Source organism: Chaetomium fimeti (assembly GCF_033439085.1).
Source record: "Chaetomium fimeti strain CBS 168.71 chromosome Unknown B0H64scaffold_5, whole genome shotgun sequence".
NCBI lineage: Eukaryota > Fungi > Ascomycota > Sordariomycetes > Sordariales > Chaetomiaceae > Chaetomium > Chaetomium fimeti.
Genome location: NW_026944333.1, coordinates 2,435,586 through 2,463,176, shown reverse-complemented (window position 1 = coordinate 2,463,176; position 27,591 = coordinate 2,435,586). Strand labels below are relative to the sequence as shown.

The 27,591-nt window shown below is 55.2% G+C and overlaps 10 protein-coding genes across 10 annotated transcripts; 5 read left to right on the top strand and 5 right to left on the bottom strand.

Annotated features, from left to right (window-relative positions):
• Positions 1–322: 322 nt before the first annotated feature.
• B0H64DRAFT_443676 (uncharacterized protein) lies at positions 323–1,871 on the top strand (the record flags this gene model as incomplete). Its single annotated transcript, XM_062806731.1, has 4 exons — positions 323–1,095; positions 1,162–1,268; positions 1,325–1,456; positions 1,549–1,871. 4 exons carry the CDS (start codon positions 323–325, stop codon positions 1,869–1,871), a joined length of 1,335 nt encoding a protein of 444 aa, XP_062658126.1.
• Positions 1,872–3,009: 1,138 nt separating this feature from the next.
• B0H64DRAFT_191139 (glycoside hydrolase) lies at positions 3,010–4,360 on the bottom strand. The gene is made up of 6 exons (XM_062799076.1): positions 4,047–4,360; positions 3,859–3,990; positions 3,698–3,795; positions 3,520–3,633; positions 3,405–3,452; positions 3,010–3,347 (listed from the first exon to the last, which is right to left on the bottom strand). Exons 1-6 carry the CDS (start codon positions 4,327–4,329, stop codon positions 3,336–3,338), a joined length of 687 nt encoding a protein of 228 aa, XP_062658125.1. The 5' UTR covers positions 4,330–4,360; the 3' UTR covers positions 3,010–3,335.
• A 1,953-nt stretch (positions 4,361–6,313) lies between these two features.
• On the top strand, positions 6,314–7,524 carry B0H64DRAFT_401116 (uncharacterized protein). The gene has a single exon (XM_062804133.1). It carries the CDS (start codon positions 6,545–6,547, stop codon positions 7,442–7,444), a length of 900 nt encoding a protein of 299 aa, XP_062658124.1. The 5' UTR covers positions 6,314–6,544; the 3' UTR covers positions 7,445–7,524.
• Positions 7,525–8,789: 1,265 nt separating this feature from the next.
• B0H64DRAFT_401114 (uncharacterized protein) lies at positions 8,790–11,237 on the top strand. Its single transcript, XM_062804132.1, has 6 exons — positions 8,790–9,035; positions 9,097–9,582; positions 9,635–9,693; positions 9,745–9,925; positions 9,977–10,218; positions 10,272–11,237. The coding sequence occupies exons 1-6, from the start codon at positions 8,957–8,959 to the stop codon at positions 10,875–10,877; spliced, it is 1,653 nt and encodes a 550-aa protein (XP_062658123.1). The 5' UTR covers positions 8,790–8,956; the 3' UTR covers positions 10,878–11,237.
• Positions 11,238–14,389: 3,152 nt separating this feature from the next.
• On the top strand, positions 14,390–15,524 carry B0H64DRAFT_433735 (Clr5 domain-containing protein; the record flags this gene model as incomplete). The annotated part of the gene is made up of 4 exons (XM_062806063.1): positions 14,390–14,595; positions 14,634–14,869; positions 14,932–15,024; positions 15,090–15,524. 4 exons carry the CDS (start codon positions 14,390–14,392, stop codon positions 15,146–15,148), a joined length of 594 nt encoding a protein of 197 aa, XP_062658122.1. The 3' UTR covers positions 15,149–15,524.
• Positions 15,525–17,365: 1,841 nt separating this feature from the next.
• On the bottom strand, positions 17,366–19,243 carry B0H64DRAFT_401105 (26S proteasome regulatory subunit-like protein). The gene is made up of 4 exons (XM_062804131.1): positions 18,750–19,243; positions 18,281–18,696; positions 17,588–18,222; positions 17,366–17,526 (listed from the first exon to the last, which is right to left on the bottom strand). Exons 1-4 carry the CDS (start codon positions 19,061–19,063, stop codon positions 17,506–17,508), a joined length of 1,386 nt encoding a protein of 461 aa, XP_062658121.1. The 5' UTR covers positions 19,064–19,243; the 3' UTR covers positions 17,366–17,505.
• Positions 19,244–19,649: 406 nt separating this feature from the next.
• On the bottom strand, positions 19,650–20,869 carry B0H64DRAFT_190966 (uncharacterized protein). The gene is made up of 3 exons (XM_062799075.1): positions 20,098–20,869; positions 19,855–20,016; positions 19,650–19,801 (listed from the first exon to the last, which is right to left on the bottom strand). Exons 1-3 carry the CDS (start codon positions 20,622–20,624, stop codon positions 19,747–19,749), a joined length of 744 nt encoding a protein of 247 aa, XP_062658120.1. The 5' UTR covers positions 20,625–20,869; the 3' UTR covers positions 19,650–19,746.
• Positions 20,870–21,291: 422 nt separating this feature from the next.
• On the bottom strand, positions 21,292–22,660 carry B0H64DRAFT_401100 (uncharacterized protein). The gene has a single exon (XM_062804130.1). It carries the CDS (start codon positions 22,649–22,651, stop codon positions 21,395–21,397), a length of 1,257 nt encoding a protein of 418 aa, XP_062658119.1. The 5' UTR covers positions 22,652–22,660; the 3' UTR covers positions 21,292–21,394.
• A 57-nt stretch (positions 22,661–22,717) lies between these two features.
• Positions 22,718–24,467, top strand: B0H64DRAFT_401099 (glycosyl transferase family, a/b domain-containing protein). Its single transcript, XM_062804129.1, has 2 exons — positions 22,718–23,281; positions 23,337–24,467. Exons 1-2 carry the CDS (start codon positions 22,961–22,963, stop codon positions 24,336–24,338), a joined length of 1,323 nt encoding a protein of 440 aa, XP_062658118.1. The 5' UTR covers positions 22,718–22,960; the 3' UTR covers positions 24,339–24,467.
• B0H64DRAFT_401098 (fungal tRNA ligase phosphodiesterase domain-containing protein) lies at positions 24,468–27,576 on the bottom strand. The gene has a single exon (XM_062804128.1). The coding sequence runs from the start codon at positions 27,305–27,307 to the stop codon at positions 24,785–24,787; it is 2,523 nt and encodes an 840-aa protein (XP_062658117.1). The 5' UTR covers positions 27,308–27,576; the 3' UTR covers positions 24,468–24,784.
• Positions 27,577–27,591: the final 15 nt, after the last annotated feature.

Here is a 27,591-nt window from a genome sequence, read left to right as displayed (position 1 = left end):
GATGCTCAAGGCGTATGATAACATTGACACCAACGAGAGAAGTCCTTTACACAACACGTACACTGGATGAGACTCATTATGTAACATCCGACTGCCGTTTGAGACAAAAACTGGAACTGGAAATCGGCAGGAAAGATACTCGGGTACCCGCCGCCGTATGAACTCGGACAAGGCCAAACTCAAACGGACCTAAAAGTAAAGAAAACATCTTGAGCATGGGAACTTAGCCCCCGACTACAGTTTTCGTTGACCATTCCCAACCCAACTCCTACATCCAAATCCCTTCGAACATCCTCTCACAACCCCTTTTACAAAGTCAACCATGGCGATTCTTCTTCGTCGTATCCCGCCTTTACGTCGGACCACGAGCATCATAAAATGCATCTCCAACCTGAGCACCGTAGCCCACGCCGCGGTTGACGGCAAGCAGCCTACCAACCCCAACTTCCAAACCCATCCCCCCCTCCCATCTTCATCCCCCAACGCCACCCCCAACCCCAACAACAACCCCAACACCACCACCATCCCCCCCGGCTTCCACGCCTCAACCGCCAACCTCCCCATCTTCACCCTCCCCACCCACATCACCCCCTCCTCCCCCACCCACCTCACCCTCGGCCAGGCCCTGATCCACGCCTGGCGCCGCGACGGCATCATCCAGATCGCCATGGACGCCACGCAGCGCCAGCTCTGGGCCGACGCGCACGCCGCCAGCCGCGCCTTCTTCCGCCGCCCGCACGCGCAGAAGGCGGCGTGCGTCGACGACCGCAGCTACGCGGGGTATATTGCTTCCGGGGAGGAGGTGACGGATGGGGTGGCGGATTATTCGGAGGTGTTTACGGTGACGAAGGATTTGGGGGTGGGGGATGCGAGGGTGAGGGCCGGCTGGCCGTGTCATGGGCCGTGTCCGTGGCCGGAGGATGGGGAAGGGGAGGAGGGGGAGGGGGGGATGAGGGAGGTGATGGGGGCGTTTAAAAGGAGGATGGGGGAGGAGGGGGAGAGGTTGTTGGGTTTGGCGGAGCTGGGGCTGGGGGTGGGTGAGGGGGCGCTGAGGCGGTATACGAGGGATGGGTGGCATCATATGCGGGTGCTGAGGTGAGTTGGTTGGTTAGGTGCTGTTGGGTGGTGAGGTGGGGGGGTTAACTGACAGGTGGTGTTTAGATTTCCTGCGAGGACTGCGACTAATGGCAAGGGAAAGAAGGGTAGAGGCATTGGCTCTCATACGGACTACGGTCTGCTTGTTATTGCTGCCCAGGATGAAGTTGGAGGTAAGTAAGCTCCTGGGTGTGGTTGTCGAGTGTGAAGCTGATATTGACGACACCAGGTCTCTTCATCCGCCGTCCCAGCCAGGATGAGAAATTTGCCAACTGGGAGAAGAGCGCGGCTGGCCTGAATGAAGATGATGACAGTTGGGTGTATGTGCCTCCGGTTGAGGGCGTGCATACGGTCATTCTTGGTGAGTGATTTCCAACAATGTCTACGATCTTCGTCACGTCTTGCAACATCGCTCCAATACATGAGTTACAGCCGCTGACAGAGGAACTTTAGGTGACATGATGCAGTATCTCACCCACGATTACCTCAAGGCGACGCCCCACAAGGTCGGCCTCAATACCCGGGAGCGCTTTTCAGTCGCCTACTTTCACGAGCCCAGCTTTCAAGCCGTCGTAAAGCCCCTCGAAGAAGGCTGCGGCGGCCTGGGGAAACCGGCCGTAAACGATACCAAGGGCATCCACTACGGAACACACTTCACCAACATGTTCCTGCGGAGCTACCCCGATCGCATCACCACGCGCCGACTCTTGGCTGAAGGCAGGTGTGATTTGTTGAAGAGGCCGGAGCTTCGTACGATAGGAGCCGCCCCTGCATGATGGGGTGGGATATTGCATCTGGGCCTTGCCGGAGACTCGGCGGGAAGCTGGGCTGTGGTATATACACAGCAGTTTCAGTTTTGGGATAGACTCACGACATGACTTGGGTGATACAAGACGCATTGCATTCGTTGTTTACAAGATTTGTTTTTATTTGGTGATAATAAATATTTAGTGGTATGGTAGGAAGCCCGTCATATGGGATGACGAGAAATCACAAAACATAGGTAACCTTTTTTTCTACGTGGTTGGGGTGTTGCAAGCGAGAGAGGTTGTACGTCCATACAGTTCAACTCTGGTTTGTTTGTGAGCGCGCCCGATTTGACAGGGGGCCCGGTTCAAAAGTTGAAAACCCCTACCTTGACAGCCCAACAACGGTTTAAAATGGAGGAAACTGTGATAAATAGAATCTTTTATCAAGACAATTCTAGTCAAGACCTTTTTTCCGTTGAATTGGAGATTCTGGCATGGACCCGGTCGAGAAGTCACTCACGATGGAAGAGCGGGGTCCTTGTCAAAATTTCCAACTCAACGGCAAAACGGCGCATTTTTGAACAGAAAAATGACCTGGAATGGGAGAGTCTGCTTGAATAATTGCTGCATAATTTATCACAGTTTCCTCCATTTTAAACCGTTGTTGGGCTGTCAAGGTAGGGGTTTTCAACTTTTGAACCGGGCCCCCTGTCAAATCGGGCGCGCTCACAAACAAACCAGAGTTGAACTGTCAGGCAGGGGGTCCAGGGGGCCGCAGGCCCCTGGCAACGTTTATGAAGCTCGATAAAAATAAATAGTAAATAAATAGAAGAAAAAAAGAAAAAAAGAAAAGAAAAGAGAAAATGAAAAAGAAAACGAAATGAAAGGAAAAGAGAAGAATAAAAAAATCAAAAGGAAAATGAAAGAAAGAACATGAAAGAAAATAAAATGAATAAAAGTAAAATGAATATAAAAATAAAATACATCAAAATAAAAAGAAAATGAAAAAGAAAATGAAAAAGAAAATGAAAAAGAAAATGAAAAAGAAAATGAAAAAAAGAAATGAAATGAAATAGAGATAATGTTATTTATAAAGATAAGTAAAGAATAAAAAATAAATATATACTTACTGGACTAGCCCGTGGGCGCAGGTGGCAGAGTCATGGTATTTTGATTTTGATTTACTTTGCGGATGTCGTCGCTGCTTGGAATACAGTTTCGACATTCCGCAATACTAGTGAGAGTGATTCCAGATCGCCAGAGACAACCTCGGGGCGAGGCAAGTAAGGTGCTAAGAAGTGCCTGTGCGCAAAACCGTAGTTGACAACTGTAGTAATTCTCCAGAGTGGCGGATTCAGAGTAGGGACTCTGCTGCTAATTGCTGCGGACACCGAAACGAATATGGTGCAGATCCTGACCGAGTGTGCAAAGAGAGAAACAGAACTCATATACTGGGGTAGCTCTCTCGTCCGACAGAACCAAGTACCACAACTAGCAAGAGAACTATTACAGACCTGAGTTAGCAATCCGCCAGTCCTGATCTCGGGTCTATAAACTCACGACTTGCGGTCCCGGGACGACGTAGTTGGTGATAGCTCCATTGTAGATCTGTGCCTCAGGTCAGTGAATAGGACATGGATAAAGCATCGTTGCCATTTTCCGGAAGCAAACGTACGTTGACATTCAGGCCAGGATCGCTGCTCTTGATGGCCCCCGGGAGCAAGGCAGTCGGGGATGGTGTCTTGCTGCCACCGTTGGTCACCTTAACCTGGGCACAGCTAATGTAGAACTGCTCAACAGTTAATCCTTTTGCTCATGATAATCGATGCCAACAACTGCGGAACTAGTCCTACCTGGGGCGCAGCGCCGGGGTTGTGAAGCCCAATCTGTTGGATGCGGAGAAGGTATTCGCCGTCAGGGATGCAGCTGGGGATGTTGTGGGTATACGAGCCTGGTCCAACCTGATTAGCAACTAATCGCACTCTCCAACATATCCAACACGGGCGAGACTCACCCCTCATGGCCCAGCTCGAGCCGGACGGACCCCAGTCGAAGATCTTGAACCACGGTCCGCTTCCATCGTAGTCGGCGGCCGCACCGGGGGCCTTACTCATGTAGATTGAGGTAGGCCCTGAGTGGTAAACATCTTCAAAGGAATTAGATTAATATAGTAGGCTTTCAAGCTTGTATAGTTTTAATTACCAGTGTCGAGAGTGAAAGTGAACTGGTCGCCGGCCTTCATGGTGATGGTCTCGGTGCCGTTGCTGACCTGGCCGCCCACGTTGCACCGGAGGTCGGTCGACGACAGGTCCGTCACGGGGCCGTTCTGGAGCCAGGCCGGGTTGGAGTTGCGGCGCACGTACTGCCACGGCGGGTACTTGGTGCCGCCAGCCGAGAACTGCTGGAAGATGTAGTGGCCGGCGACGCTGTTGACGGCAAAGGCCGCGGCAGCGGCGAGCTGGAAGAAGGACTTCATCTTGGGCATAGACTATGTGTGGTCAAGTAAGGTAAAGAAGGGAAAGGGGAAGCCGGGGTTCGTGGACGGGACGGCACGGTAGTGGTCATTTTATAGAGACTTAAGAACCGTGGGGCGTCGATTTCATCAGGGTCTGAATCTAGACCTAGGAGAAAGCACGTATGCCGGCTGTAAGGGGACCCCCTTGCTGTAACCTCACGGATCACAACTCATCTGTCCCGCTCTTTTAGCTTTGTGGGGTACACGTCTTGCGATATTATTTTGCATCTGCGCTTGGCAGGCGGACTCATGCTTCCGAGGGTTCAACGAATCAAACAATCCCAGTTTATTACTCGGTAGTTTTATGGCCGAATAGGGGAACGGAAACCTGAATTAGGCCATGAAGAGTTGAACCACACCGACAAAAAGGACATGCTTGGTTGGCTAGTGATGATACCAAGAGACGCCGCCCCTGTGACTGAGATGGGAATCCGGGTTGATGAATCCGGGATGTGCTTGGCAACGGGGCTGACGGGGGAGGTGATGTTGATATCCATGCTGGCGTTGTTACCTGAAATAGAACGTGGTAGAACGGCAGGGGGTGCTACTTGGAGAACGAGAAAGAAGAGAAGGGGGTTGGGACGAGGGACTAAAGCTATTGCCATTACAAGTAGGTTAGCACGTCAGGCAAAACAGTGTCATTAACTATGGTCACCAACCTGGGTCTGATAAGAGCTAGGGTCGCTAGGTTTAGATTTGAAGATTTGAACTCGAAGGACGGAAGTTTCTGCTCAGTTCAGGTTGGTTCCGTCTGGAGGAAGTCCTTACCGGCTTCCGAGCCCCAACCTCCACCACCAGTTAGTCTTAACCCCATGAAGGTCCCTCTCTCTCAGCGCCAAATCTCAAGTTCCCGCTTCTTTTGCATCCTCGGGTTGCCAGCCCCCGGTCACCTCCGCTACCGGATGTATCTACTTGGCTGATTGTTCGGCCCTTCTCCGGATCTTTTCACGGGAACGCGAATTGGGCCACCCGGAGATTTCCTCCCTTTTATGTTGTTCACTCCCCAATCATTTGACTACTAGCCTCTTCTACTCTTGGATTTGATGTGATTGTGGGCTACCATCACATCTATAAGTTGTAACGTTCGATAACCGCGAGCCGGAACAACGAAGCCGGATCGCCGACTTCCATAACGCCTTGTTTCCTCAAGAGCATTTATTTTTGCCTTGGGTTACATCTGCAATGGCAAAATTGAGAGTCAAGGAAAGCCATAAATCCCATTGCTCACAACAAAGTGACTTCAAAGACCTGTTCTTATTGCAGTGCTTAGTCTAAAAGGCTATAATTCTGAAAAAACATCGATAGAAATTATTATTTCGCTCTTTGCCGCCGCCCTGTTTGCCCAGTGTCGAGCCAACTCGAGACTAACCATCATGGTCTTGCACTAGAACCAAGAATGAGAAGACGAAATCACGACGAGTGACGACGACTTTCGGGCATATTGATAATGTCAACATGTACCTAATGACTAGAGTTCCCCTTGGGTCACTACTGTCTATGATAAAACAGTTGCCCTGGCTCACGCATACCGCGTTCTTGCCGAGGCCTTCATTTACTAGTCAAGCTTATGCTCAAGACCTGCTGTATTAATGGCCTCTCCTAGATTAGAGCTAGAGACTCTTCACTAAAGCTTCTCTTCTCCACTCCCCACATGCCCTGTCAAAGAAAACGCAAATAGAAGCGTGGTACAACCCCTTTGGGGTCCTCATGCTCGACTAGGAAATAGTACCCATGTACGGAAACCACGGATGACCATTGCAAGACTCACATTGTAGCCACTTGTGGCACGCAGAGATGGAACAACTCCTCTTTGCGAGAATATTACGTCTCTAGCTAGATGAGTCACGGTTAAAGTGTGCAAGTGAGGATGGAACCGCCACTAATGGAACAAGGGTCCAGCTAACCAATACAGCGGTAGTTCCCAAGTCAACGACGGCATAGTGAATATCACGTCACGCATGATCAAGCCAAACGTGGGATAGAATACAGCAACGGCCGCTAACAACCGCGGCCAGCCGGAGGCCATCTGCTGTTGAAAACAATATAAAACAGCTGCCCGCAAACAACCCTCATCCAGCATTCTGCCTTTCCCATCACCACACAACTTTCCGACCCCAACAATTCTTGTTTCTCTCATTGCTCAAAGTTGAAGGAATTTTCCTACACTAACCACTCGACATCCAAGATGTCTAGCCCACTCTCACCATTTTCCGATCTTCTTCGCCGCAGATTTCCATCGTATAATCCACAACTCTCATCTGCTTCGTGGGCCACCCCGAACGACAGCAGCTCGTCTTTTGGTCGTACCATGCACCACGACAACCGATCCAATGAGCTCAAACCTCGTGAACTCCATGATATCGAAACTTCAGGTAGTCTCGACAAACCCATCTACCCAGGTAGCGGCGGCCACCTTTTCGCCGAGGTGGAAGAAGCACAACAAAGTCCAGTATACCGCGAACAACAAATCAACCACACCTGGGAAACTTCCACTGCTGCTGCTGAATTCTCTCAGAACCCTTGGAGACCAAGCTTCCGCCGAATCCCGGCCGTTCCATCGTCGGCTAGCCCCTTCGTAGCCAACACTTGGCCGCGCACCGTGGCCATGCCCTCCTACGCAGCGTTCCATGATCACCCAAGGCCGGCGCCGGCCTCTGACAGAGGCCCGCCAGAATTCCAAGTCAAACGCGAGCTAACTTACACCGACGCCGCCGCTCCGACGGCAACCGACACGACGGCCGATGCGATACGCTTCTACCATCCGATGAATTGCCGCGCGAAGAGCCTGGCATCAACCCAGCAGGAGGTCCATTCCCTCCTCCTTAGGGGCTTTTCGCCCAACTACCGTGGCGACCCTGCCCTCACCCGCAACCAGTCGGCATTGATCCCCGCCGAGGCGAACTGCAGCCTTTTCCTCGTCGGCCTTGCACCCGACCTGACAACCAACGAGCTGCTGTCCAACGTCCACGGCATCGGCCGGGTGTACGCCACCCACATCAACCCGCCGGACCCGGCACGCGGGCACGCCAACAGCGCGGCCAAGCTGGTATTCTTCGAGCGCGCGGCAGCCGGTACGTACATGTAACAAAACAAGCAAACAAATACCACCCACTCCCCACTCCCCACTCCCACATAAACCACACAGTCCAAAAACTAACCCTCCCCTCCCCTCAACACAGAACGTTTCTACGCCGCGCACTTCATCACCGGCTACGCCACCCGCCGCAACCCCCACCTCCGCGCCCGCGTGACCTGGAACCGCGTGCGATCCGGCGAAGTCGACGTGGGCGGGTCGCGATCGCGGGTGCTTCTCGTGAGCGGGCCGCGGGCGGTGGCCGACGAGGCCTTCCTGCGGGACTACCTCGATACAAAATTGACGTACCAGACAGACGAGGTTGTCTGCCGCGGTACGAGCGACGGCGGGGAGCGCGTGCTGCTGGAGTTTCGGTTCGGCAGTTATCGCTGCCAGGCGGAGGCGGCGCGCATGGCGCTGATGCGGGAGTTTAGGGATGTGGGGGTTGTTTGTGTTTACGGTGCGTTGTTTTTCTTTCTTTTTTTTCTGGGTGTTGTGGGCTTGTGGTTGGTGATGTAGTGCTAACTTGTGTGTGTAGGACGTGATCCATGCTGCGATCCCGCCAAGCCGGAGGTCGAGGAGGTTGATTTTGTTTAGGAGGGCATCGCCTAGTTAGCCCTCTAGGCTCCAGGCTACCTAGGCTAGGTACCAAGGAGGGGTTAGTACTGTGCAGAAGCTGGACATATGTTGCATGCAGACAGCGCTAGACATGATACAGTGATGAAAGTGGGAGGATGATGGATCTGGGTTACGAAGCAATGTCTTCATTTTTTATTCAAGTACCAGATATTGCCCTCAAGGCAATATCTGCTATGGTATGATACTGCGTTTTATGTTCCTGGTTTATCCCATAAACAGTATCACGGTGTCACGCGAACTTGAAGTTGAGCTCTGACGTTGTTTTATAACACAGTTCGTCGCGTTCACGATCTCGGATCCATGTCAAGATGAACCCTAACCCTGCATCCCGAGGCCTCTGACGTCATATCCTGTTTTCGTCTTGCGCCGATGATACCACTGTCCTCCGCCAACATGCAAGAGCGATGATGTATGCAGACTCGCCGACAAGGTGCGGGTTCGCCGCCGAAACCCTGCAAACCAATCCTGAAGAGGAACGGGCCACTGTTTGCATCTTGATGGACCCTTCCGGCGCCAACAGATGGATTACGTCATTATACCCCGGAGCTTCCTTTCCACAAGCTACCAAAGATTGACCACAGCGACAGCAGCATTGGAGGAGTTCCTTGGACGCAGCCAATGGCCAGCGTGCCAGCCCGGAACTGCCCGGTGATAGCTGTTTAGGCCTTTGTCGAGCAAACCAGAATCGCTGAGCTGAACCGGGAAGCAGTGACGTCCTTGACACGCCACTTTACACCTTCCCGATCCCTACCTTCCCACAAAACCACGACCCCTCTCGACGTTCCTTTGCCAGCATTGACAAAGACAGTGCAACAGAAAACACCAAATCCTCTCTCATAAAATACACGCATCAAAAGTTAATCGAGCGAGCAAACAAACCTTACCATGAGGATTGCTAAAACACTCCTCTCGTTGGCTCTGGTGGCCAACGCAGCTGTTGCCAGCTCGTGGTTTTCCAATGCCGGTATGTCTTAGTAACACCTGGACCCCTAAAGTCTAGCAGTTTAACTGACATCACATCAAAGCATACAACAAGTGGCATGAGACGGAGCTAGAGCGGTGGCTTTCCGACCATGACGTCCCCTACCCGACCCCGGCCGACCGCAAGGACCTCGAGCAGCTCGTGCAGAAGAATTGGGACGCAAACGTTGTGGAGCCCTATAACAAGTGGGATACCGAGAAGCTCACCAACTACTTGAAGGTGAAGGGTGTCGAGTCTAAGGAGTCGGCCGAGGAAACCCGAGAATCCCTCCTCGCCCGCGTCAAGAATTCTTGGTATGAGTCGGAGGAGAAGTCCCAGAGTGCCTACTCCAATGTCAAGGACTGGATTCTAGATACTTGGACCGACAGCCAGCTCAAGGCCTTTTGCGACCGTCATGGTATCCCCGTTCCCCAGCCCCGCAAGCGGGACACCCTCCTCCAGAAGGTCCGCGAGAACTACGAGACCGTCGCACAGAAGGCTGGAGAGGCCACCGCCTATCCAGGAAACTGGCTGTACGAGACTTGGACGGGTGAGTGCATTCGAAGCTTAGTTACAAGAATCGGAGCTGACAGTTGCTGTAGAATCTGATTTGAAGGAGTGGCTTGACACTCACGGTTTCCCAGCACCCCAACCCACTACAGTATGTCTCCCTTACCCAACTTCGTTAGATGGCCACTAACCATACCATTAGCGTGACAAGCTCATCGCTTCGGTCCGGCGCAACTCCCGCCTTGCCTACCTCCAGATGCAGGAGCAGACGGAGAGCTCCAAGAAGACGGCCCAGCAAGCCTACGCTGCTCTCACTGACAAACTTATTGATTCGTGGAGCGAGTCTCAGTTAAAGGAGTTCTGTGACAAGAACGGCATCAGTGGTAGGTCTGGACCTGCAGCGTGTGGAAGGAATCGGTACTAACACACGATAGTTCCCCAAGGCACTAAGCTCAACCAGCTGCGTGCTCTGGTCCGCAAGAACCGCGCCGACATCCTTGGTGACACTGTATCCGGCACAGCCGCTTCTGCGTTCGGTGCCGCTACTTCCAACGTCGGTTCTGCCGCCACCAAGGCAACCGACACCGCGTCCCAGGCCGCCCAGGACGCTTTTGACAAGGCCATCAACACCTGGTCCGATAGCCGTCTGAAGGGTTATCTAGACTCTCGCGGAGTGGTATGTATTTTGATTGTTACTTTGGTATTTTGTGATGCTAACGCACTTTATAGCCTGTCCCTCAGGGCTCCAAGACCGACGAGCTGCGCGCCTTGGTTCGCAAGAACTCCCATAAGGCCGCCTCAGGCTGGACCGCCTGGACCTGGGACGACCTGAGACTGGACAACATCCGCAACTACATCGCCTCAAGCGGCAACGCCGCGGCCAAGAAGGTCTCGGACAGGACGGGCGCGACACGCGACGAGCTGGTCGAGGCCGCGCAGTCCGCCTATCTTTCGGCGTCCTCCGCCGGCGGCGGCTCCTACGCCTCGGCCACGAGCTTCCTTACCAAGGCGACCGACACGACCAAGGCCGGCGTGTTCGACACCTGGAGCGAGAGTGAACTGAAGGCCTACCTAGATAGCTACGGCATCCCGGTGCCTCAGGGGTCCGAGATCAACGAGCTGCGCGCCCTTGCCCGCCGTCAGTATACCTATTTCAAGTATGGTACCACCTCTCCGGCCGAGACCCTCTTTGCCAAGGTCCGCGAGAACGTTCAGACCGGGTGGGACTGGGTTGCCGGTCAGCTACGTCTCGGTTCTGATGCCGCCAAGAAGAAGGCTGAGGAGGTCGAGGCCGAGGGCCAGCGCAAGGCCGAGAAGGTGCATAAGGAGCTCTGATTGAGCCATCGCTTCTAGTGGGTTTGACACGGGGATGATCGTGGAGGAGAAACCAGGGGAGTAGAATGGGTCCTGATGGGACCGGTGTAGCATGATCATGGAGAGAGGCGTCGCTGCAGGTGAAGGAAAAAGATAGCTGTGGCGGTGGGTGGGAGGGTAGTGAGAAAAGAAAGAATTAGTGGTGGTTTGATGATGGATTATGAGGGAGGATGAGATTGGGTTCGCAAGAAGTTCTGGTAGAATCTGCCTGCTCTCTCTTGGTTCTGGGTTTGCCGTGCTTGGAGAGGTAGCGCTAGTTTGGCTGGAGTTAGGTTAGTTGAGGTAGGTATTAGTCGTTAATTTATCCGATCTTTTAGCTTATTTCGGTAGATTTTGAACATGTGATGGTGTTCAATGTGACGTAGCTAGTTTCACTAATAGCCTAGGTAGGTATTAGCAAGTTGGTTCACAGCAACTTATCCTAGAACTATCTAGGTGACCTAGAGCGTACATCAAAGCTTGCCGATGTTCCAGGGTCTCCTACTCATACATCTAAGTAGCAACCGCCAAGTTACACAACTGTGTTGCCACGGGGTACTGGTTCAAGTAAAGGGGTTTTCCATTGGTTATAACCCGTTGCCGGGACGAACGAGTTCGAGGAAACGGGAAATACATTCTTCCCTGCGGGTTGGGTTGTATTCATGACGATTATCACGGGGGTGCGTCTTGGGAGTATTACCTACTTCCATCCTCCGATCATGAGAGAGGGATTGGGGTCTTGGCTACCTACCTAGGTAATTCGCGCCGTATTTTACCCGAGGGACGTCACAATCGATTCGGCCGCCCCGGGAGGCTATCGTGGGTGAACATGCACGCCCAGACTTTTGAATTCAGCCTTGTGAGGCGGGTGCGGATATAATTGCTCGGCGTAGGTATGCTACGGGATTTATATGTGCTGACAGTTAACGACCGGAACAAGGCTCGGCGGCAAGGCCAAGTAAGGCATCCGCAAGGCTGTTTTCATCCATGATCTTTTTTTTTTTTTTTTTTTCGGTTGCGAGAATGTACCGGGTCTCGAATTCGAACCTCCCTACGTTCGAAACAAAGAATCAACCCCGGTTCATGGGCAGACCACGACATGGCCGTTTCGCTTAGGATTACCGTGTTAGTCGTTGACCTTCCTAAACCGTTGCCAAAAGTTCCGCGCGCTGCAAGGGCCCGCGTCCGGTTCATCCGCTCGAGAGCTGGAGGATTGTACAACCATGGCCGCCCATCCACTCAAAGTCTGAGACGCCAGCGTCCGGCATACACTGTCAGAGTGAGAGAGGTCCTTCGCTGCAATGCAATGCTATGTTGCACGGCGCGTATGGCGCTTATTCTAGCAGGGGCTGGGTATGCAGAGAACAAGAGACGAAACGCCAAGTGGCCAGATCGAGTAGGTGCTGAATGAAGACCTGGGATGGTCTTGAAACTGTGATTCGTGTGATACTGGTGTGGCACGAGAGTGGTTCTAGCCGAGACAAGATCATTCTAGATGGTGAGGGGCCCCATTGTCTCGTCATCTCCGCGCCGCCCGGGTCACCGTGATCCGCAAGATTGGGTCGGCTCACGAAGTCGTGCCCCCCTCAGAAGGCTTAATCTGTCCCCAGTGCACCACTGACGCACGTCTCGTGGAGGTACATGCTGCAGCCACATACGGCACATGTCATGGCAGCCATGCGGCGCATGCAGCCCCGACATGCTGCAGTATCACCCGGGCGGGAGTCGGGACCGACGGGATGGAATTCACACAGGCGGCGTCCGGTTGGGTCAAATGCCGTCTGCTGGGAACGTATGTTGGATAGGGTTTAAGAAACTGACCCCCCGGCGGCATTCCCGGGTGGTGCTTATCCTGCATGTGCCTGCGTCGCGCCGCGCATTCTGCGCTTGGGAGACGAATCGCATCAAGGCCCAGCATGAAAACGTTTGTGTACCCCGGTTCCGAATTCCTGGGACTGGGTGTGAAGGTGAAACCTTGTTTCGATCTCTCTGCTTTCATCCCATCTCGGTAATCAAGCTGAAGTTGGAGATGAGCTGGTTGACACCTTGTTATGTCCGATGACGTCCCCGACTGTCTTGCCATCCACTTGCATCAGCCCTCAGCAACTGACCCCCCAGCTTGTACGTACCGCAAGCCATCGAGGCTGAGAACCGTTGTGGTCACATGCAATCTGAAAAACGAATTTTGCGCGGCTGGCTGGGAGCCAAGACGCAACGGATACGGTGAGATGTTTCTTGTTCGTCGACTTCGGGTTGAGGAATGGAGTCAAAGTTCGAGGACGACGTGGTATTTTGGCCGTGCTGCCTAGGGCCTTCCAAATTCGATTCAATATTTCCTGCCAGCGGCACCTGACTGGATCGCTAAATAGGCGGGCCCGGCGGTTGATCCGCTCGCTATTTCCCAACTGAGACAAGTCGGGTCCGCCTTGCCGATGGGGGAAGAACAACCTCCATCATCCTTCTCAAACCACTCATCAACTCTCGCGGTCGAGTCAACAAACCCCCAGAATTCTTGCCGCCCCGGTTTGTTGCAATGTGTCTCTCTCAGGACGCCGCAGATTCGGGGGCGGCCGTGGGCGCAGGGGCTTATTTTCCTTGGCTCGTCATCACAGCGTTGTCTCTTTTCGGGGTTTGGTGGGTCACTGACTGGACCGGCAACAGGCGGTCCCGACCGCGGGGCTCCGTCCCGATCTTGCGAGTTGCAAGGGAAGTTGCAACGCTTCTCGAATGTGGAGACGTGATGCCTGATCTGGAATGAGCGCCCCGCCAACAGTCGCGGGGAGCAATTGCTCCTTCCGGGTCTCGCCGCTCCTGGTTCTCAAGCCCCCTTTTCTTTTCTTTTTTTTCCTTCCTTTTTCTTTGCTGTCGTCTGTGTTGCGTTGTTGTTCTCCGCGGGTACTGAATTCTCGCTGTACCTGAGGGCAAGTTGCCTGGGTGGGCTGCAGGGAACTTGTGCAACACCAATGGCATTCATCTCAAGAGCTAAACAAAGCCGGTTGTCCCACCTGCTCGACAGCGCCTATTTTCGCGAATCGGGGACTGGCAGGGGCAACCTGGAATAGGCAAGGGGGTCATGCTCACCCCACCACTTTCTGCGAGGCTTCCCCGGGGGGCTTAATGTCGAGTCATTCTTTTCGCAACCCCAATTTGACCTCAGGGTTCGCAGCATTGGCAGCCTCTCTAGTGTCACACCCTCGTCTTGTGGCCCCCAGCTGCCTAGCCCCCTTCGCCGTGAAGACAAGGCAACGAACCCAATCTGGATATACTGCATCCATGTGGCCGTGCCTTCCATGACCATCTCGTCTCGAGCATCTCACCGGCCGTGGTAGGATATAAGTTCATCATGCTGCCCCCTTTTACACCCCCAGGGTTTGCTACAACCAAGCAGCAAGGCATCTATCTACCTACGAGATACCTATAGCATCAAGTGAACCCCCCACGCAGACACCACATCCAGATCACGCCGATCGAGCCATCAGAGCCTAGCCTACACCATGGACTCATACTACGTGTATGGCCAGTCGTCTCAACAGGCAGTCCCGGCGGCGTACAGGCCATCCAAGCCTGAGGACTGGGAGCCCTACCACGACATCATCGCTCACCTGTACAACACCTTGAACATGAAGCTGAAGGATGTCATGTCCGAGATGCAGGGGACTTACAACTTCAAGGCGACGTCGGTACCCTATGACATCCCAGCGTATGAATGCTTCCTTTGACTGACGGGAATGGCTCTAGCGAGAAGCAGTACAAGACGCAACTGAAGAAGTGGAATCTCGACACCAAGTACATCAAGGCGTCCGAGTACATGTTCATGATCAAGACCATGAGGGAGCGGCAAGCCGAGAACCCGCCCAGGGAGACACGCTTCGTGCTCCGAGGAAGGGCGGTGGATCCCAAGGACATCGCCCGGTTCGAGAAGCGGGCCCAGAAGAAGGGCACCATGCGGGACGGGGATCCGATTGAGTGCGATGGTGAGAGAGTAAAGCCAACAGTTATACTAGGACTAGTTGCTAACAAGTGTCTTGATTCGCAGAACCTGTTGAGGACTTGGTGTATGGCACACCCCCTCCTGAGGAAGCATCCTACCATCAGGCAGCCTACGCAGATGCCTATGCCGCCTACCAATGTACGACACCTCCGACTGTTGCACCCCCTAGCGCGACGACTGACTGACTTATTCGCCTTTTCCAGACGACCCTTCGACAGACTACTCGGCAGACTACTCGGCAGACTACTCGTACTCGTACTGAGAGCCTCGGGGCCACCGGGCCTTGATTAGGCCGGGCCCGGCTTACAACATCACAGTCACAACGATCGATTTCAACTCGACTCCATGATAGAATGGAGCGACAGCGCGTCTTATACATCAGCATGTGGATTTCAACTTTTCAAGATGTAACAACAATAACGACCGGATTCAGGACCGCACGGTGCGGTGGGGATGGGAACGGATTACACACATAGATTTCTTTTTCGGGCGCCCTTGGAGGAGTTTCTTTGTTTTCTTTTTTTCTTTTTTTGACCGTTTCAAGTTCCAGGTTCCAACGATTAGTTTTCATGTATGATTCTAGACGGAGCACATGCTTATGCTCAATATACCCCGTTGTTTCTTTGAGGACAACCTCTCCCACGAAATCCAAAGAGATTCTTGTCATGGATTAATTCAACCTGTGCCAAAACCCCTTATCAGAGGAACGCGCCCGACGCTTCCGGACCTTGTGGCTGGGATAGGAACCCCTAACCCTGGTTGCCTAAGTGGCCTTGTCAATGTGCGAATAAGAGAGTTGTATTATTACTCAACGGCCCAAGAGCTGCCTGACACAGGAGCAGCCGGGCCGAAAGAAACGGGGTGACTCGAACCAGAAGACGAAAGGATTCCGCACATGACACTTGGTCGGGAAATTTAAGCTTCAACGGGAAGACGTCGGCTTCGTGGGGGTGACACCATACAAGGCTGTAAAGGGCAATTCTGCCTGCCGCCGCCAGGCATCGAGCCAAGCCGGCCGAGGCTCGTTTTGTCCAAACCCGGCGCCCAAACTTGCGATTTCGGCCCCGTTCATCTGCGGCGCTTCCCGCGTCTGCTGCTGTTACAGCAACGAAAGAGAAGATTCAGCTGACGCGCGCTCGAAAGCGCCGCACCACTTTTTCCGGCTGCAGCAAATCCCTGCCAGCGAAGCTAACAGCAATGGTTCTCGATATTGAACGCTACTATTATTATGCGAGGCTATGTACCACATAAGGTAGTTGTCTAATCGCGGCGCATGATCTGATCCCCTCGACCTGGGGAGACAAGTTGACAACCATCACACTCCATTCCCCTGTAAGATAGCCTAGATAGGTTGTGGTAAGCGACTCAGCCACAAACTCAAGACGACTGAAATCTTGGTGTTACCTTCGCTGGGGGCCAAGACCACACACCCGAGCCAACGGTCGCCAAGTTCCATCGTGGAGGAGAGTTGATGTAACCGGCCCTCGCCGTCCCGTCCCGTCCTCGATTACGAGACTCCATCCTTCCCCCGATGACTCCTGTGCGTTAATTAAATTCTGAATGCAGTTTTGCGGCCTAGCATCACGTCCTCAAGCATCAGAATATGGATATGGCGGTGGCGCGGGTCAGTGGAACGTCACACCAAATCAGTGACACAATGTTATCTACATACACAGAGGTAGGCAACTACGTGGTTTTTCAATTCTGCATTCAATGCAATCATTAAAACCCGTGACTTCAACTATCCATCGTCGTAAAAATAGAAAAAATAGAAAGGAATAAAGGGAGAAATCAAACAACACGAGATCTCTGCAGAGCATCACATCCACAAAGACGACACAACTTGAAACCACCCTTGAGTCACCGGTAAGGAGAAACACAGAAGAGTACCAACACGGGATAGCGTGCCCAAGTCCCCTCACCCTACTCCGGGGAGCGACGCTACATTGTGGCTAGGGACGAGCACATTATGACGCCTCAACTCCGAGTCCATGCCCCCAACGGAACGAACGGCATATCCTGATGCTCCGCCACCTCGATGCGATTGCGCCCACCCTAGCCCTTAACCCAGCGATTGGAGCAATTACGAACTTTTGGCCTGGGTACGTTGTCGTCGGGCTCACTACAATCTGCTCGGGTCCGGCCGTCGTCGAGGTGGTGGTGTTTGGGGATGGAAGTTACTAGGGTGGGTGGTAGGGGGGGTGGCTGTGCTGTCGGCTAGACACGATAAAGCGCCTTGCCGAGGGTAGTCGGCGAAAATGTGACGAGAACGTCGGGTGCTGACGGTGGTTGGTGTTATTTGTCCGGGCTTGTGGTTTAGGGGGGGCTGGTTGGGAGGTGGTGGAGTTGTGATCGAGGGCTTGAGGGTGCGTGTGTGCTTCATAGAGCATGGGGTATGGAATGGAGGCCTCCAGCTGCCCGTGCTGATGACAGAAGGGCCGGGCGAACATCTAGGCACATATAACAAAGCATGATGGAGCTATGAAGCAGACGGCAACCGCTAATGCCCCGTCATTTTACACAAACGGGTATTCTATGAACCTAGCATACCAGCTTCAGTAAGCCACCTCGAATGTGTTGTTGCCAAGTCTGGTGGAAGTTTGATATACGGCAAGAAGTTTAAGCGTAGAAGTTGACCGTCTAGATAGATAGTCAGTATCGTAAAGTCATGATACGTTTGATAGCCAAGGGGTCTACTCACGTCCTTCTTCTTGGCTTGTACTTCGGCAATGGCATCGACGTAGTGCTCATGCCCAATCTTGTTCTTACCCAGGCGCAGAGCGATCATGCCGGCCTCCACACACACAGCCTTGAGCATGGCGCCACCAAACTCATCTGTGCTGCGAGCCAACTCATCCCAGTTGACCGCCTCATCCACCTTCATTTTGCGTGAATGAATCTTGAGAATTTGGGCACGAGCCTCCTCGTTGGGGAGGGGGAACTCGATCTTGCGGTCCAGACGACCGGATCTGAGCAGGGCAGGGTCCAGCACGTCCACTCGGTTTGTCGCAGCAATGACCTTGATCCGGTCATCCGAAGCGAAACCGTCCAACTGGTTGAGCAACTCCAACATGGTCCGCTGCACCTCACGATCACCACTCTTTTCGCTGTCGAACCGCTTGGTACCGACGGCGTCCAGCTCGTCGATGAAGATGATGGCCGGCGCCTTCTCCTTGGCGAGGGCAAAACAATCCCTCACAAGCTTCGCGCCATCTCCGATGAACATCTGCACAAGCTGCGGCCCCGCAAGCTTGAGGAAAGTGGCGTCGGTTTGCGCGGCGCAGGCCCTGGCAAGCAGCGTCTTTCCTGTACCGGGCGGGCCGTACATTAGGGCACCTGAAATGTCAGTTAGCATGGGTCATATACAGTAACATCGCAAATTCGAATCCCGTACCTTTTGGCGCCTTAATGCCAATCTTCTTGAACCGATCCGCCTCCTTCATGGGCCATACGATGGCCTCGAGGAGCTCGTCGATCTGCTTGGTAAGGCCACCGACGTCGGTGTACTTCTCGGTGGGCTTCTCGTCGACCTCCATAGCCTTAACTCTGCTGTCGTACTCGGCTGGGAGAGTGTCCAGGATGAGGTATGAATCCTTATTCACTCCGATGAGGTCACCCGGTGTGAGCTTGTTGGGGTCGACGAGACCGATCAGCGGCAGGAAGATGGTCTGCCGAGTCGACGTCTTGATGACGGCCGACTTGCCCACCCGTGTGGCGTCCAAGTCGATATTGGCACCTTCTTCAGAAGATTCGGCGGTTGGGTCGAGGTCGAGAAGCTCAACGACGTTCCCGACGAGGTATGGCAGTTGGCTAGAGAAGCGTCAGCGGGCGCAGCGGGGCGGTTGGAGGGCGGGGCAGCATACCGGTTGTTGGCGATCTTCTCCATGTTCTCCTTGATCTTCTCGGCCATGGTAGCCTTTTCGTGTGATAACCGCTGGTACTCGCTCTTCATGATCCTAGCATCGTTCTCGAGCAAGCGCCGACGAGTCTTTATGTCCTCTGTGCTTAGGCTCAGGATCTCAGGATCCAGGGCATCCTCCTCCTCCTGCTCAACATCTTCCATCTCGGCGTCGCCATCGCCACCTTGGTTCCCCTTATCGTTATCCTTCTTATCCTTATTCTCCTTCTCGTCACGCTCGCGGCGGTCGAGGTCGTCGAGCTCCTCGAGGGTGGACATGGCGACTGGCGGGGGTTGCGGGTCGGTTTACGGGGGGGGCAGGCTGTGAGTTTTATGGAGGAAACAAAGAGGTATGGGAATATTGTGGACGTCGCCTGTTTTTCTGAGCACCGAGAGTGACAAATGCACGGGTTGGGTGCGAAGATGTGGGATGCAGTTGGGGGTTGGTGGAGGCTTGTGGAAGGACGGAGCTCAATCGGCTGGGCTGAGGGTAACTTCGCTGCAGGCAAACGCGCGACGTAACCAGGCGGCGGGACCCACAAGCCGGGGCAAACCAACCAGCACAGACCCTTGCCGTGCCTGGCCAAGCTGACTAACGGGCATTGAGATCTTGAGCTGTGGATGAAGTCCTCGAAACTTTATTGTGAGTGAGAATTTAGAGTCCAGAGGTGTAGAGGGAATGGATAGCAAGATAATAATTTGGTATAATTGCTGCGACGTCCTCTACATTCAATACACCGCTTGGGTCTGCGCTAGTTTCTGCAAGTAAAAGACAGCCCTGACCCTCAGTATAGACAGCCACACCCCCAAGATCCATTAGCAACATGCCGCCAACTCCTGAATCCCCCCTGCCCCCGAGGATGGAGATATACACATTAGCGCATACATGATATCACAAAACAAGAAACCCCCGCCGCCACGCTGTTCGTCACAAAAAATCAACCTCTCCCCCTCCTCCGTTATTACTCGTCGTCCAAGATCCTACTCGCTATCCGCCCAATAATAGGGACTTCGTATCTGGTGTGATGTTAGTCCCGACTATAACATAGAATTCTCGTGATAAGACCAACCTGTCCAATGTATCCGCATCCCGATACGCATTCAACACCAGCCACGCGATCAGCACCAAATCCCCGAGGAAAATCACCCAACTCAGGAAGGTGGACCACGAGAACAGCAGATGCAGCACGAACAGCGCCGTAAACAGCAGACTTGACTGCCACGCATGAAACCTGCCAACACACCCCACCATTAGCATCCCCTCCCCAAGAGCCAGCACATAAAACAAAGCAAGCAACCGACGGGCAACATACCTGACGTAATCACTCTTGCGCTCCAGAATCAACAACAAGATCGCCCCGAGCGGCGGCGCCACCAAGTAGGCCAAACACGCCTCATAGTCCAGCCGCAGGCCCAAGCTGGTATCAAACTCGCTCACCATGCCATCCCTCGCGCCCAGCGACGAAAAGTAGTCCCCCATCCCACCACCACGGCCTCCCCACGGACTCCCACCACCACTCCCCGCACCCCCATTATGCCCATCCCCCAGATCCGCCGCGGACGTCGCGTTCCCCGGCGCGGCGAGCGGGCTCTGGTAGCGGCCCACGCCCTCGCCCGACCACGCGCGCTGCGGCTGCGGGTGCTGCAGGGGCGGCGGCGAGATGGTCGCCTGCCGGTGCTGGTAGTGGTAGCCCGTGGCGGGGGAGTAGGCGCCGCGCCGGCCCGGGTTGTTGTTGTTGTTGTTGTTGTTCTCCAGAGAAGTGCGTGGCGAGGCGGTCGTGCTGTGCGTGGGGGAGCGGCCGTGCTCCGGTGGCGAGGACTGGTAGGGCGCGAAGTCCATTGTCGCTTCTTCTTCTTCTTCGTCGTCTGTTCTTTTTTTGGGAGGGGGGGGGGGGGGGAGGGATAGGAGGGGCCCCCTGCCGGCCGCGGGTTATTGGGGTCTGGGCCGGGTTCGGTCTGTGCGGGTGCCGTTCCGGTGTGGATGCTACCCGGCCGATAGGGGGGCCGGAGTTCGGCGCTTTTCGGTCGGTGTCCTGTTGAAGGAGGCCCACGGGGGGTTTGGCTCGCGGTTGGTTCGGAGGGGGAGCTTTGGAAGCTTGCGAGGGCTTGTGGGTCGCCGAAGCTCGAGCTTATCGGTTGCGATAACGGCGAATTCGGTGGGTTTGGTTGCCGCAGGTGATGTCGCGCTGTCTTGCGAGTGGTCAATTGCTATGCAGAGCGGTACCTCCACCGGTTGTCGGACGGCTGACGTCGTGGGCTTTCTCGAGGATCTGTTTCGTTGGTGATGATGATGGTGGGTGGTGGCTGCGCCGCGGCTGGCTGCGAGGAGCATGACGAGATCCCGTTTTGCCGCTTACCGGGGTATTTGCAGGGACTCGCTTACGGGGCAACTCCTCGCCGAGGATTGTTCTCCGCTTACGACGCCGGCTTGGGTGGTTTCACAAGGTTTTGATCACAATGGGATGAGCATGTGGGTAAGCCGCGGGAGGTATTTGATACAGTAAATTTACAAGTTTAGATCTCACATCTACTGCAATGCGGCGTTCGCCAAACCCCACGCTATATGCGGCGTGTCGTGGTACAATTCTAACCAATTCAGCGTCCCCTGGCTCACGCTGTCTCCTCCTTCTTCTCCCCTTCCTTCCCCCCATTCTGCTCTTCCTCCAGAACACTCCGGCGGCTCTCCATGGTAAGCCAGAGGCTCTTGCTCGCACCCTCCAACGTGGTGGTGAGGCCAAGACCGGCGCTCTGGAGCATGTAGACAAGCTGCGCGCGCAGTCCGTCCAGCCCGCCGTCGATCCCGCCAACCCACTTGACTCCGTCCAGATCGAAGACCTTATCCTCAATCCGCCCACCAACTAACATGAGTTTCTGGAGCCCACCCTGGGCGATGGCGTCGTGGTACCCGGGGTTCTTCTTCTTGCTCGGCGCGGGGAACGCAGGAGGGCTCGGGGAGAGGATGCTCAAGGCGGCGGCCAGATGCGCTGGCGACACGGCTGGCAGAGTAAAAAGTGCTAGCGGCCCGATAAGCAGCGGCGAAATCTGGCCATAGGAGGATGACTCGGGTAATGGCTCGTCCCCCTTCGTGGCGTTCTTGGAAGCGTCGTAGGCCGCCTTCGACAAGTCGTGGTTATACACCACCTGTACTTTCTTTCCGGTAAGAGCGGACACTGTTGTAGGAGCAACCTTGGACGGGTCGTGGAACTCGACGATCTTGAGGGCGACGTCGAAGATGCGCGTCCGGATCACTTGCAATTGAGCTCTCGACGCGATGTCCGCGGAGTCTGACCCTTCGGTGGAGACGTTGTCGAGGGCGATCCTCAACTCCCGCCTCACGGCGGCCCATTCTACCGCCGTGAGGTTGTTGTGTTGGAAGATCAAGATGAGGGGTGTCGAGCGGAGTAGAGAGGTGTAGGTACGGAGGAGCTGGGACTTTCGTGTGTCGGACGGGCGTGCGGTCGGGGGTTTGGTAGGAGGGACGTAGTCATCTGGTAATCTGAAGCCGCCGGAAACAGTCGCTGCGGCAGCTGTGGCATACTGCCTCGTGGTCGTGGATGGTGCAGATGCTGAGGGGAGGCGGAGGACGGCGGATCGGTTCGATATCCTCGACGGGTTAACGGCCGAACCCAGGCCACGAGGGATCGCGCATCGTATTCTCGGAGGCATTTTGTGAATTGGACACACGGTGGGGTGTACCAACCTGATCCCAACAATAACTGATCCGCCGAATGCACTTCGATGCTCGCCAACTTCGAGATTCGAAATTTTGGCGTCGCCAATTGCAGCGCGTGCAGGGGGGCCATGACCAAGCGGGAGCCAAATTCTTACACAAGCTTCACCGCCCTCGTTCTGCCGGATTACGTGCATGGATGTTGTATGGGTATGGGACTGAAACCCAACGGCGGATCCCTGTGACCCCCCACCAGACCTCCGGTCATCGCGGGGTGCTTTTTGGGAGCTGGAGCTGCAGGTTCAAAGAGCTTCTTGTCCTCGCGTTCAAAATGAGTCAACTCCCACCCTACCCTCCCGCTCGCTATTTCTGGCGGTTGTTACGGTACAATTTGGATTCCGAGATCACATAAGGTGCTCGGATTATCCATCATTGAATGAATCCTTAAAACCACAGCCAGCAAACCACTGTTCGCCCTATCTAACAACAACCCGAACAGCCCAACCATGGCGCCGTCAACTGAAGACCAACCCCTCGTCAACCTCAAGCCATTGTTGGCAAGGTTATGGCCGCTGGGCCATCCGGACCCGGTTTCGCCAACGGAGATCGCCGAAGCTATCTCTCATTTCTTCACAAACCAAGTCTCCGAAGTTCAAGCTGGGTCCTTGTTGATGTGCCTGCACTTCACTGGCTTGGATCGCCAGGCTGAGGTGTTGGCCAAGACAGCAGAGTGCATGCTCAAGTCTGCCGCGAAGATTGATCAGCCCGCACTTCGGGCGGCCATCGACGCAAAGCGTAGGAAGGAGGGACAGTATGAGGGCGGCCTGGTAAGCTCTGCTCGCCATCTTTCCCACCGTCCCCCCTTAGTTAACCCTCTGTCAGGTCGACATCGTCGGCACAGGAGGCGACTCCCACAACACCTTCAATATCAGCACGACCGCATCCATCATCGCCTCCAGCCTTCTCCTCGTCGCCAAGCACGGCAACAAGGCCTCCACCTCCAAATCCGGCTCGGCCGACCTCCTCAACTGCATGCAGCCGCAGGCGCCCCGAATAGACCGCATCCGCCCGGACACCATCACCGCGCTGTACAGCAACACCAACTACGGCTTCCTGTTCGCGCCCGTCTTCCACCCGGGGATGCGGCACGTGGCGCCCATCCGCAAGCAGCTGCCGTGGCGCACCATCTTCAACCTAGTCGGCCCCCTCGCCAACCCGACCGACCTGCGCGCCAACAACAACAACAACAACAACAACGACGCCCAAGGATCCCCGCAGACCTCCGGTGGCAGCGGCGGCGGCGACCCGCTCCTCGAGGCGCGCGTGATCGGCGTGGCGCGCAAGGACATCGGGGCCGTGTTCGCGCACGCGCTGCGGCTGGGCGGCGCGCGCAAGGCCATGGTGGTGTGCGGCGACGAGGAGCTGGACGAGATCAGCTGCGCGGGCGACACGCTGTGCTGGCGGCTCCGCCCCGCGGACGAGGACGAGGGCGGGGAGACGGCCGTGGCCACGGAGCACTTCCGGCTGCACCCGCGCGACTTCGGCCTGCCCGCGCACCCGCTCTCGGCCGTGTCGCCGGGCAAGGAGCCGCACGAGAACGCGGGGATCCTGCGGCGGATCCTGGACGGCCAGGTACCCGACGACGATCCCATCCTGGACTTTGTGCTGATCAATGCCGCCGCGCTGTTTGTGGTGTCGGGCATCTGCGAGGCCGACACGAGTGACCTGGGCCACGGGGACGACGGCAAGGTGATCAAGGAGCGGGGCCCGGGAGGCGGGCGATGGAAGGAGGGCGTGCGCCGCGCGAGGTGGGCCGTCAAGAGCGGCGAGGCCGCGAGGCAGTGGGCTAAGTTTGTTGAGGTCACGAACAGCTTCAGTGCTTAAGTAGTTGCATCCGTGCGATGGATGAATGGGTTTGGGTAGAGATGGTTTATCTTTCGCTTGGTTCGCGCTGGGAATAGGGGGAAATCACTTGCGGAAGAATCGTGAAGACATTAGAAGTTCCTCAAAACAGTACTGATCTTCCTATCCGAAGAGGGGACGTTTTACTCTACAAAAATGGGAGTAGCGAGCTCGGAGTGTTCTCACCTAAACATCGAAGTAGAGATGACCCATTGCCAAACGCCTCCAAAAGACAGCCTCCCATCCTTCATTCACACCACCACCCCCTATTCCCGCGCCTTCTTTTCCTGTCGACGTCTCCGTTGCTCCCGCCGCTTATTGCGCTTGTGAATTAGCTTTTCATTCGCCTTTTCACTCGCATTTCCACTCGGCGTTCCACTCGACTTTTCGCTGGGCGTTTTAATCGGCTGAACGTGTGAGTCTTGATTCTATCTCGACAGCACACCCCTGACGACACCCTTGACGAGCGGCTTCCCCTCAACCAGCACCTCGCCGATGCCCGTGTCCTCCCCGCTGCCCTTCTCCAGCCACCTCAGGAGGAGATCGTTGCTCTCCTTGGGCTTGACGCCGTTGTCGCGGGTGCCGACGGTGACGTGGGCGACGCGGTTGACGCACTCCCACTTGGGCTTGGCCGGCAGAGCTGGGTTGCCGGCGTTGACGTTCTCGTCCTCCGGGTTGGTGGGGACCAAGCGCACGACGATGGCCATGATGCGGTCGTCGAACACGACGCGCTCCAGCTCCACGCCCAGGTCGCCCAGCCGTCCGTCGGGGTGAATTGCCCCGTCCGTGTCCTGCAGGAATGTGTAACGCTGCCAGAGCTCCGGGTATTCCTTGGCGCTGGCCCTGTGCATCAGCGTGACGTGGAACTTGGCCTGCACCCGACGGGTGCCCTGGAGCTGTTTGAAGAAGCGGGTTTTGGCGGCCGGCAAGCTGGATGGGAAGCTTTTCTCGAGGGCGGCGAGGACGTCCTTTGTAGGCAAGTCGACAGACATGTACTCGAGCGGTTTCTTCTTCTCAGGCTTCTCGGCGGCTTGCCGTTGCTGCTTGTTTCCCTTCTTGAAGTCGCTCCGGGAGCGGTCGGGGATGTTGTGGCGCAGGTCGGGCTTGTAGCCGTCGAGTGCGCCCTGGATGGCCAAGTCCATGTCTTCGGCCGAGGGGATCTCCTTGACAAAGCTTGGAAACTGGCGGTGCAGCTCCTTGATGACGATCTCGAGATTCTCTCTCGATCCGGCAGTGGGATCCAGGTCGATGACGGCATCAAACCCGGAGTCCGGCTCCCTCTCGGCAGTGCAGGGCTCGAACCGCTGTATAAAGCCCTCCATAATACCGACGACCTTGTCCATATCCGTTGCGGCCTGGATGGTTTGATGGTTGTCGCCACGTGCGAAGACTCGTTCCTGGGTGACCTGGCGGATAGTGTTGATATCGTCGTGGACAAAATTGAGAGCTACCAATTTCGCAGTCGTGTGCTGCATCTTGACGTCCGTGAGAAGCTGCTTGCGCTCGTGTTTCATGGCATTGTTCCGGTCAGCAAACACAGCGTGGTGGTCATCAAGCTGATCTAGAAGTGCCTTCACGAATCGCGGGGGTCGCTTGGGGCCCGTAATGTTGTCGTTTTGGATATGACCCCAGCCAAATAAGCTGGTAAGCGCAACGCCGATAGTCGTCTTGCCGCAGCCGAGGGTCGCGATCGGAACGAGGATAACATCGCGAGTGACGGGTGGGGCTTCACCGAGGTCTTCGAGGTTGGCGGCATCAGTGCCTCTCAGGTTCTTGTGAGCCAAGAAGTCGTTTCGTAGCTTGATGATTCCATGGTTCTGAAGGTAGGCCTTCCCCAGGAACCGGTCGGCTGCGAGGCGTTGCCGGGCGTATAACAGGTACTCTTCAGTGATCTTGACGTGCTTCCTCAACTTGAACTGTTTCCCCGAGATAAGCGCCTTGGTCGCCTCACGCCATTGCCGGAACATCAGGTAGGGCTCCTCGAACTTGTACTTGAAGAACCAGTCTTGGTAAGGTGCAAAACCCGGGTTGCTGGTCATCTTGCACCGGATGACAAAACCTTCAACGTCACGGCCATCGTGAGCGCCCGTCTCGGCGACCTCTTCGAGGAAGGCCTTGACCTCATCGATGTCATTGATCATAATCAAGCCGGTCTTGATGAAACCCCACTCTTCGGCGAACTTCTGAACAATTGGAGAGGGGTAGGTCATAAACTCGGGGATGTTGATGTTGATGCCGTGTAGGTATAGGCCGGACCTATCTGGCCCGTAAGCCAAGATGTGCTCCTCGAAGCTGTCGTCGCACAGCTCGGCGACGGCGGTGGCATTTCGCTTCCTCAGCTCCCGGGCCAGATCTTGTTTGGTCTTGCCAATACTCCCCAACTGGCGCTCAATGTGTCGCTCGCCCACCTTGGCGTGGCTGGCAACGACATCGGACCGGTCTCCGGTCGAGTGCTTGCTGCAGATGAGCAGTGTGTCATCTTCCAGGCCGCTGATGAAGATGATGCAGCCGTTCTCCTTCAGACTGATCTCGTAGGGGCCCTTGGTCCGCTCCCTAATGTGCTCCCACGAGGTCTCGCGGACCTCGTTGACGTTGAAGAACTTGTCGTAGCCACGGATGGCGATCTCAGGGACATTGTGTTGGGTCCTGGTGGTGAACAAGCCGCGGGCGTAAGTGGGCAAGTCCCGGCGCTTATAGTCGGGCTCCTGGAAGCGCCACGAATCGACAGTAATTCCATTCGGAGACGAATCGACCGCATATTTTGTCTTCCTCGGGCCGCGGCTCTTGCCCTTCTTCGCGCCTTCTTCAAGGCCGCGCAGCATGGTAGCAACGTGCTGACCATCCTGACTAACATAGGGGACTTCTAACCCGGCGGCATCCTTGGCATAATCTGTCGAGACCGCATACCTCGACGCAAGCGTCGTTTCCTGAGTCTCAACGGAGTCTTCCATATTGCCCGTTTGCAGCAGTTTTGTGGTGGTGGAGATTGGGCGGTTGTGTGTAGCGGCGATCGGGTGAGGGGTGAAGCTTGCTCTGGTGTGGATACGGCAACTACGAACTTCGAATTGCGAAGCAAAGCGGAAAAGGGTGGATGAAGTGTGGTGGGATGGCTAATAAACCAAACCCTGAATGAAAGAGAAAGTCGACCTTTGTGTTGGTTGGGGCCGAGAATAAAATCTGAAGGCAGTTTTGAAGACTGGAGCTCCAGCTTCTTTTAACGTGCACTGGTACATCC

What these genes read in the sequence shown, in the direction of transcription:
- B0H64DRAFT_191139 (XM_062799076.1), bottom strand. Translation starts at nt 4,329, where the DNA reads ATGCCCAAGATGAAGTCCTTCTTCCAGCTCGCCGCTGCCGCGGCCTTT. An exon ending in CACTTTCACTCTCGACACTG is followed by an intron (nt 3,991 to 4,046) that starts GTAATTAAAACT and finishes ATTCCTTTGAAG; the next exon opens with ATGTTTACCACTCAGGGCCT. An exon ending in CTCGAGCTGGGCCATGAGGG is followed by an intron (nt 3,796 to 3,858) that starts GTGAGTCTCGCC and finishes AGGTTGGACCAG; the next exon opens with GCTCGTATACCCACAACATC.
- B0H64DRAFT_401116 (XM_062804133.1), top strand. Translation starts at nt 6,545, where the DNA reads ATGTCTAGCCCACTCTCACCATTTTCCGATCTTCTTCGCCGCAGATTT.
- B0H64DRAFT_401114 (XM_062804132.1), top strand. Translation starts at nt 8,957, where the DNA reads ATGAGGATTGCTAAAACACTCCTCTCGTTGGCTCTGGTGGCCAACGCA. An exon ending in GCTGTACGAGACTTGGACGG is followed by an intron (nt 9,583 to 9,634) that starts GTGAGTGCATTC and finishes CAGTTGCTGTAG; the next exon opens with AATCTGATTTGAAGGAGTGG. An exon ending in TGACAAGAACGGCATCAGTG is followed by an intron (nt 9,926 to 9,976) that starts GTAGGTCTGGAC and finishes AACACACGATAG; the next exon opens with TTCCCCAAGGCACTAAGCTC.
- B0H64DRAFT_401105 (XM_062804131.1), bottom strand. Translation starts at nt 19,063, where the DNA reads ATGTCCACCCTCGAGGAGCTCGACGACCTCGACCGCCGCGAGCGTGAC. An exon ending in TGGCATTAAGGCGCCAAAAG is followed by an intron (nt 18,223 to 18,280) that starts GTACGGGATTCG and finishes CTGACATTTCAG; the next exon opens with GTGCCCTAATGTACGGCCCG. An exon ending in TACAAGCCAAGAAGAAGGAC is followed by an intron (nt 17,527 to 17,587) that starts GTGAGTAGACCC and finishes CTATCTATCTAG; the next exon opens with ACGGTCAACTTCTACGCTTA.
- B0H64DRAFT_190966 (XM_062799075.1), bottom strand. Translation starts at nt 20,624, where the DNA reads ATGGACTTCGCGCCCTACCAGTCCTCGCCACCGGAGCACGGCCGCTCC. An exon ending in CGCAAGAGTGATTACGTCAG is followed by an intron (nt 20,017 to 20,097) that starts GTATGTTGCCCG and finishes GTGTGTTGGCAG; the next exon opens with GTTTCATGCGTGGCAGTCAA. An exon ending in GATGCGGATACATTGGACAG is followed by an intron (nt 19,802 to 19,854) that starts GTTGGTCTTATC and finishes ACATCACACCAG; the next exon opens with ATACGAAGTCCCTATTATTG.
- B0H64DRAFT_401100 (XM_062804130.1), bottom strand. Translation starts at nt 22,651, where the DNA reads ATGCACGTAATCCGGCAGAACGAGGGCGGTGAAGCTTGTGTAAGAATT.
- B0H64DRAFT_401099 (XM_062804129.1), top strand. Translation starts at nt 22,961, where the DNA reads ATGGCGCCGTCAACTGAAGACCAACCCCTCGTCAACCTCAAGCCATTG. An exon ending in GACAGTATGAGGGCGGCCTG is followed by an intron (nt 23,282 to 23,336) that starts GTAAGCTCTGCT and finishes ACCCTCTGTCAG; the next exon opens with GTCGACATCGTCGGCACAGG.
- B0H64DRAFT_401098 (XM_062804128.1), bottom strand. Translation starts at nt 27,307, where the DNA reads ATGGAAGACTCCGTTGAGACTCAGGAAACGACGCTTGCGTCGAGGTAT.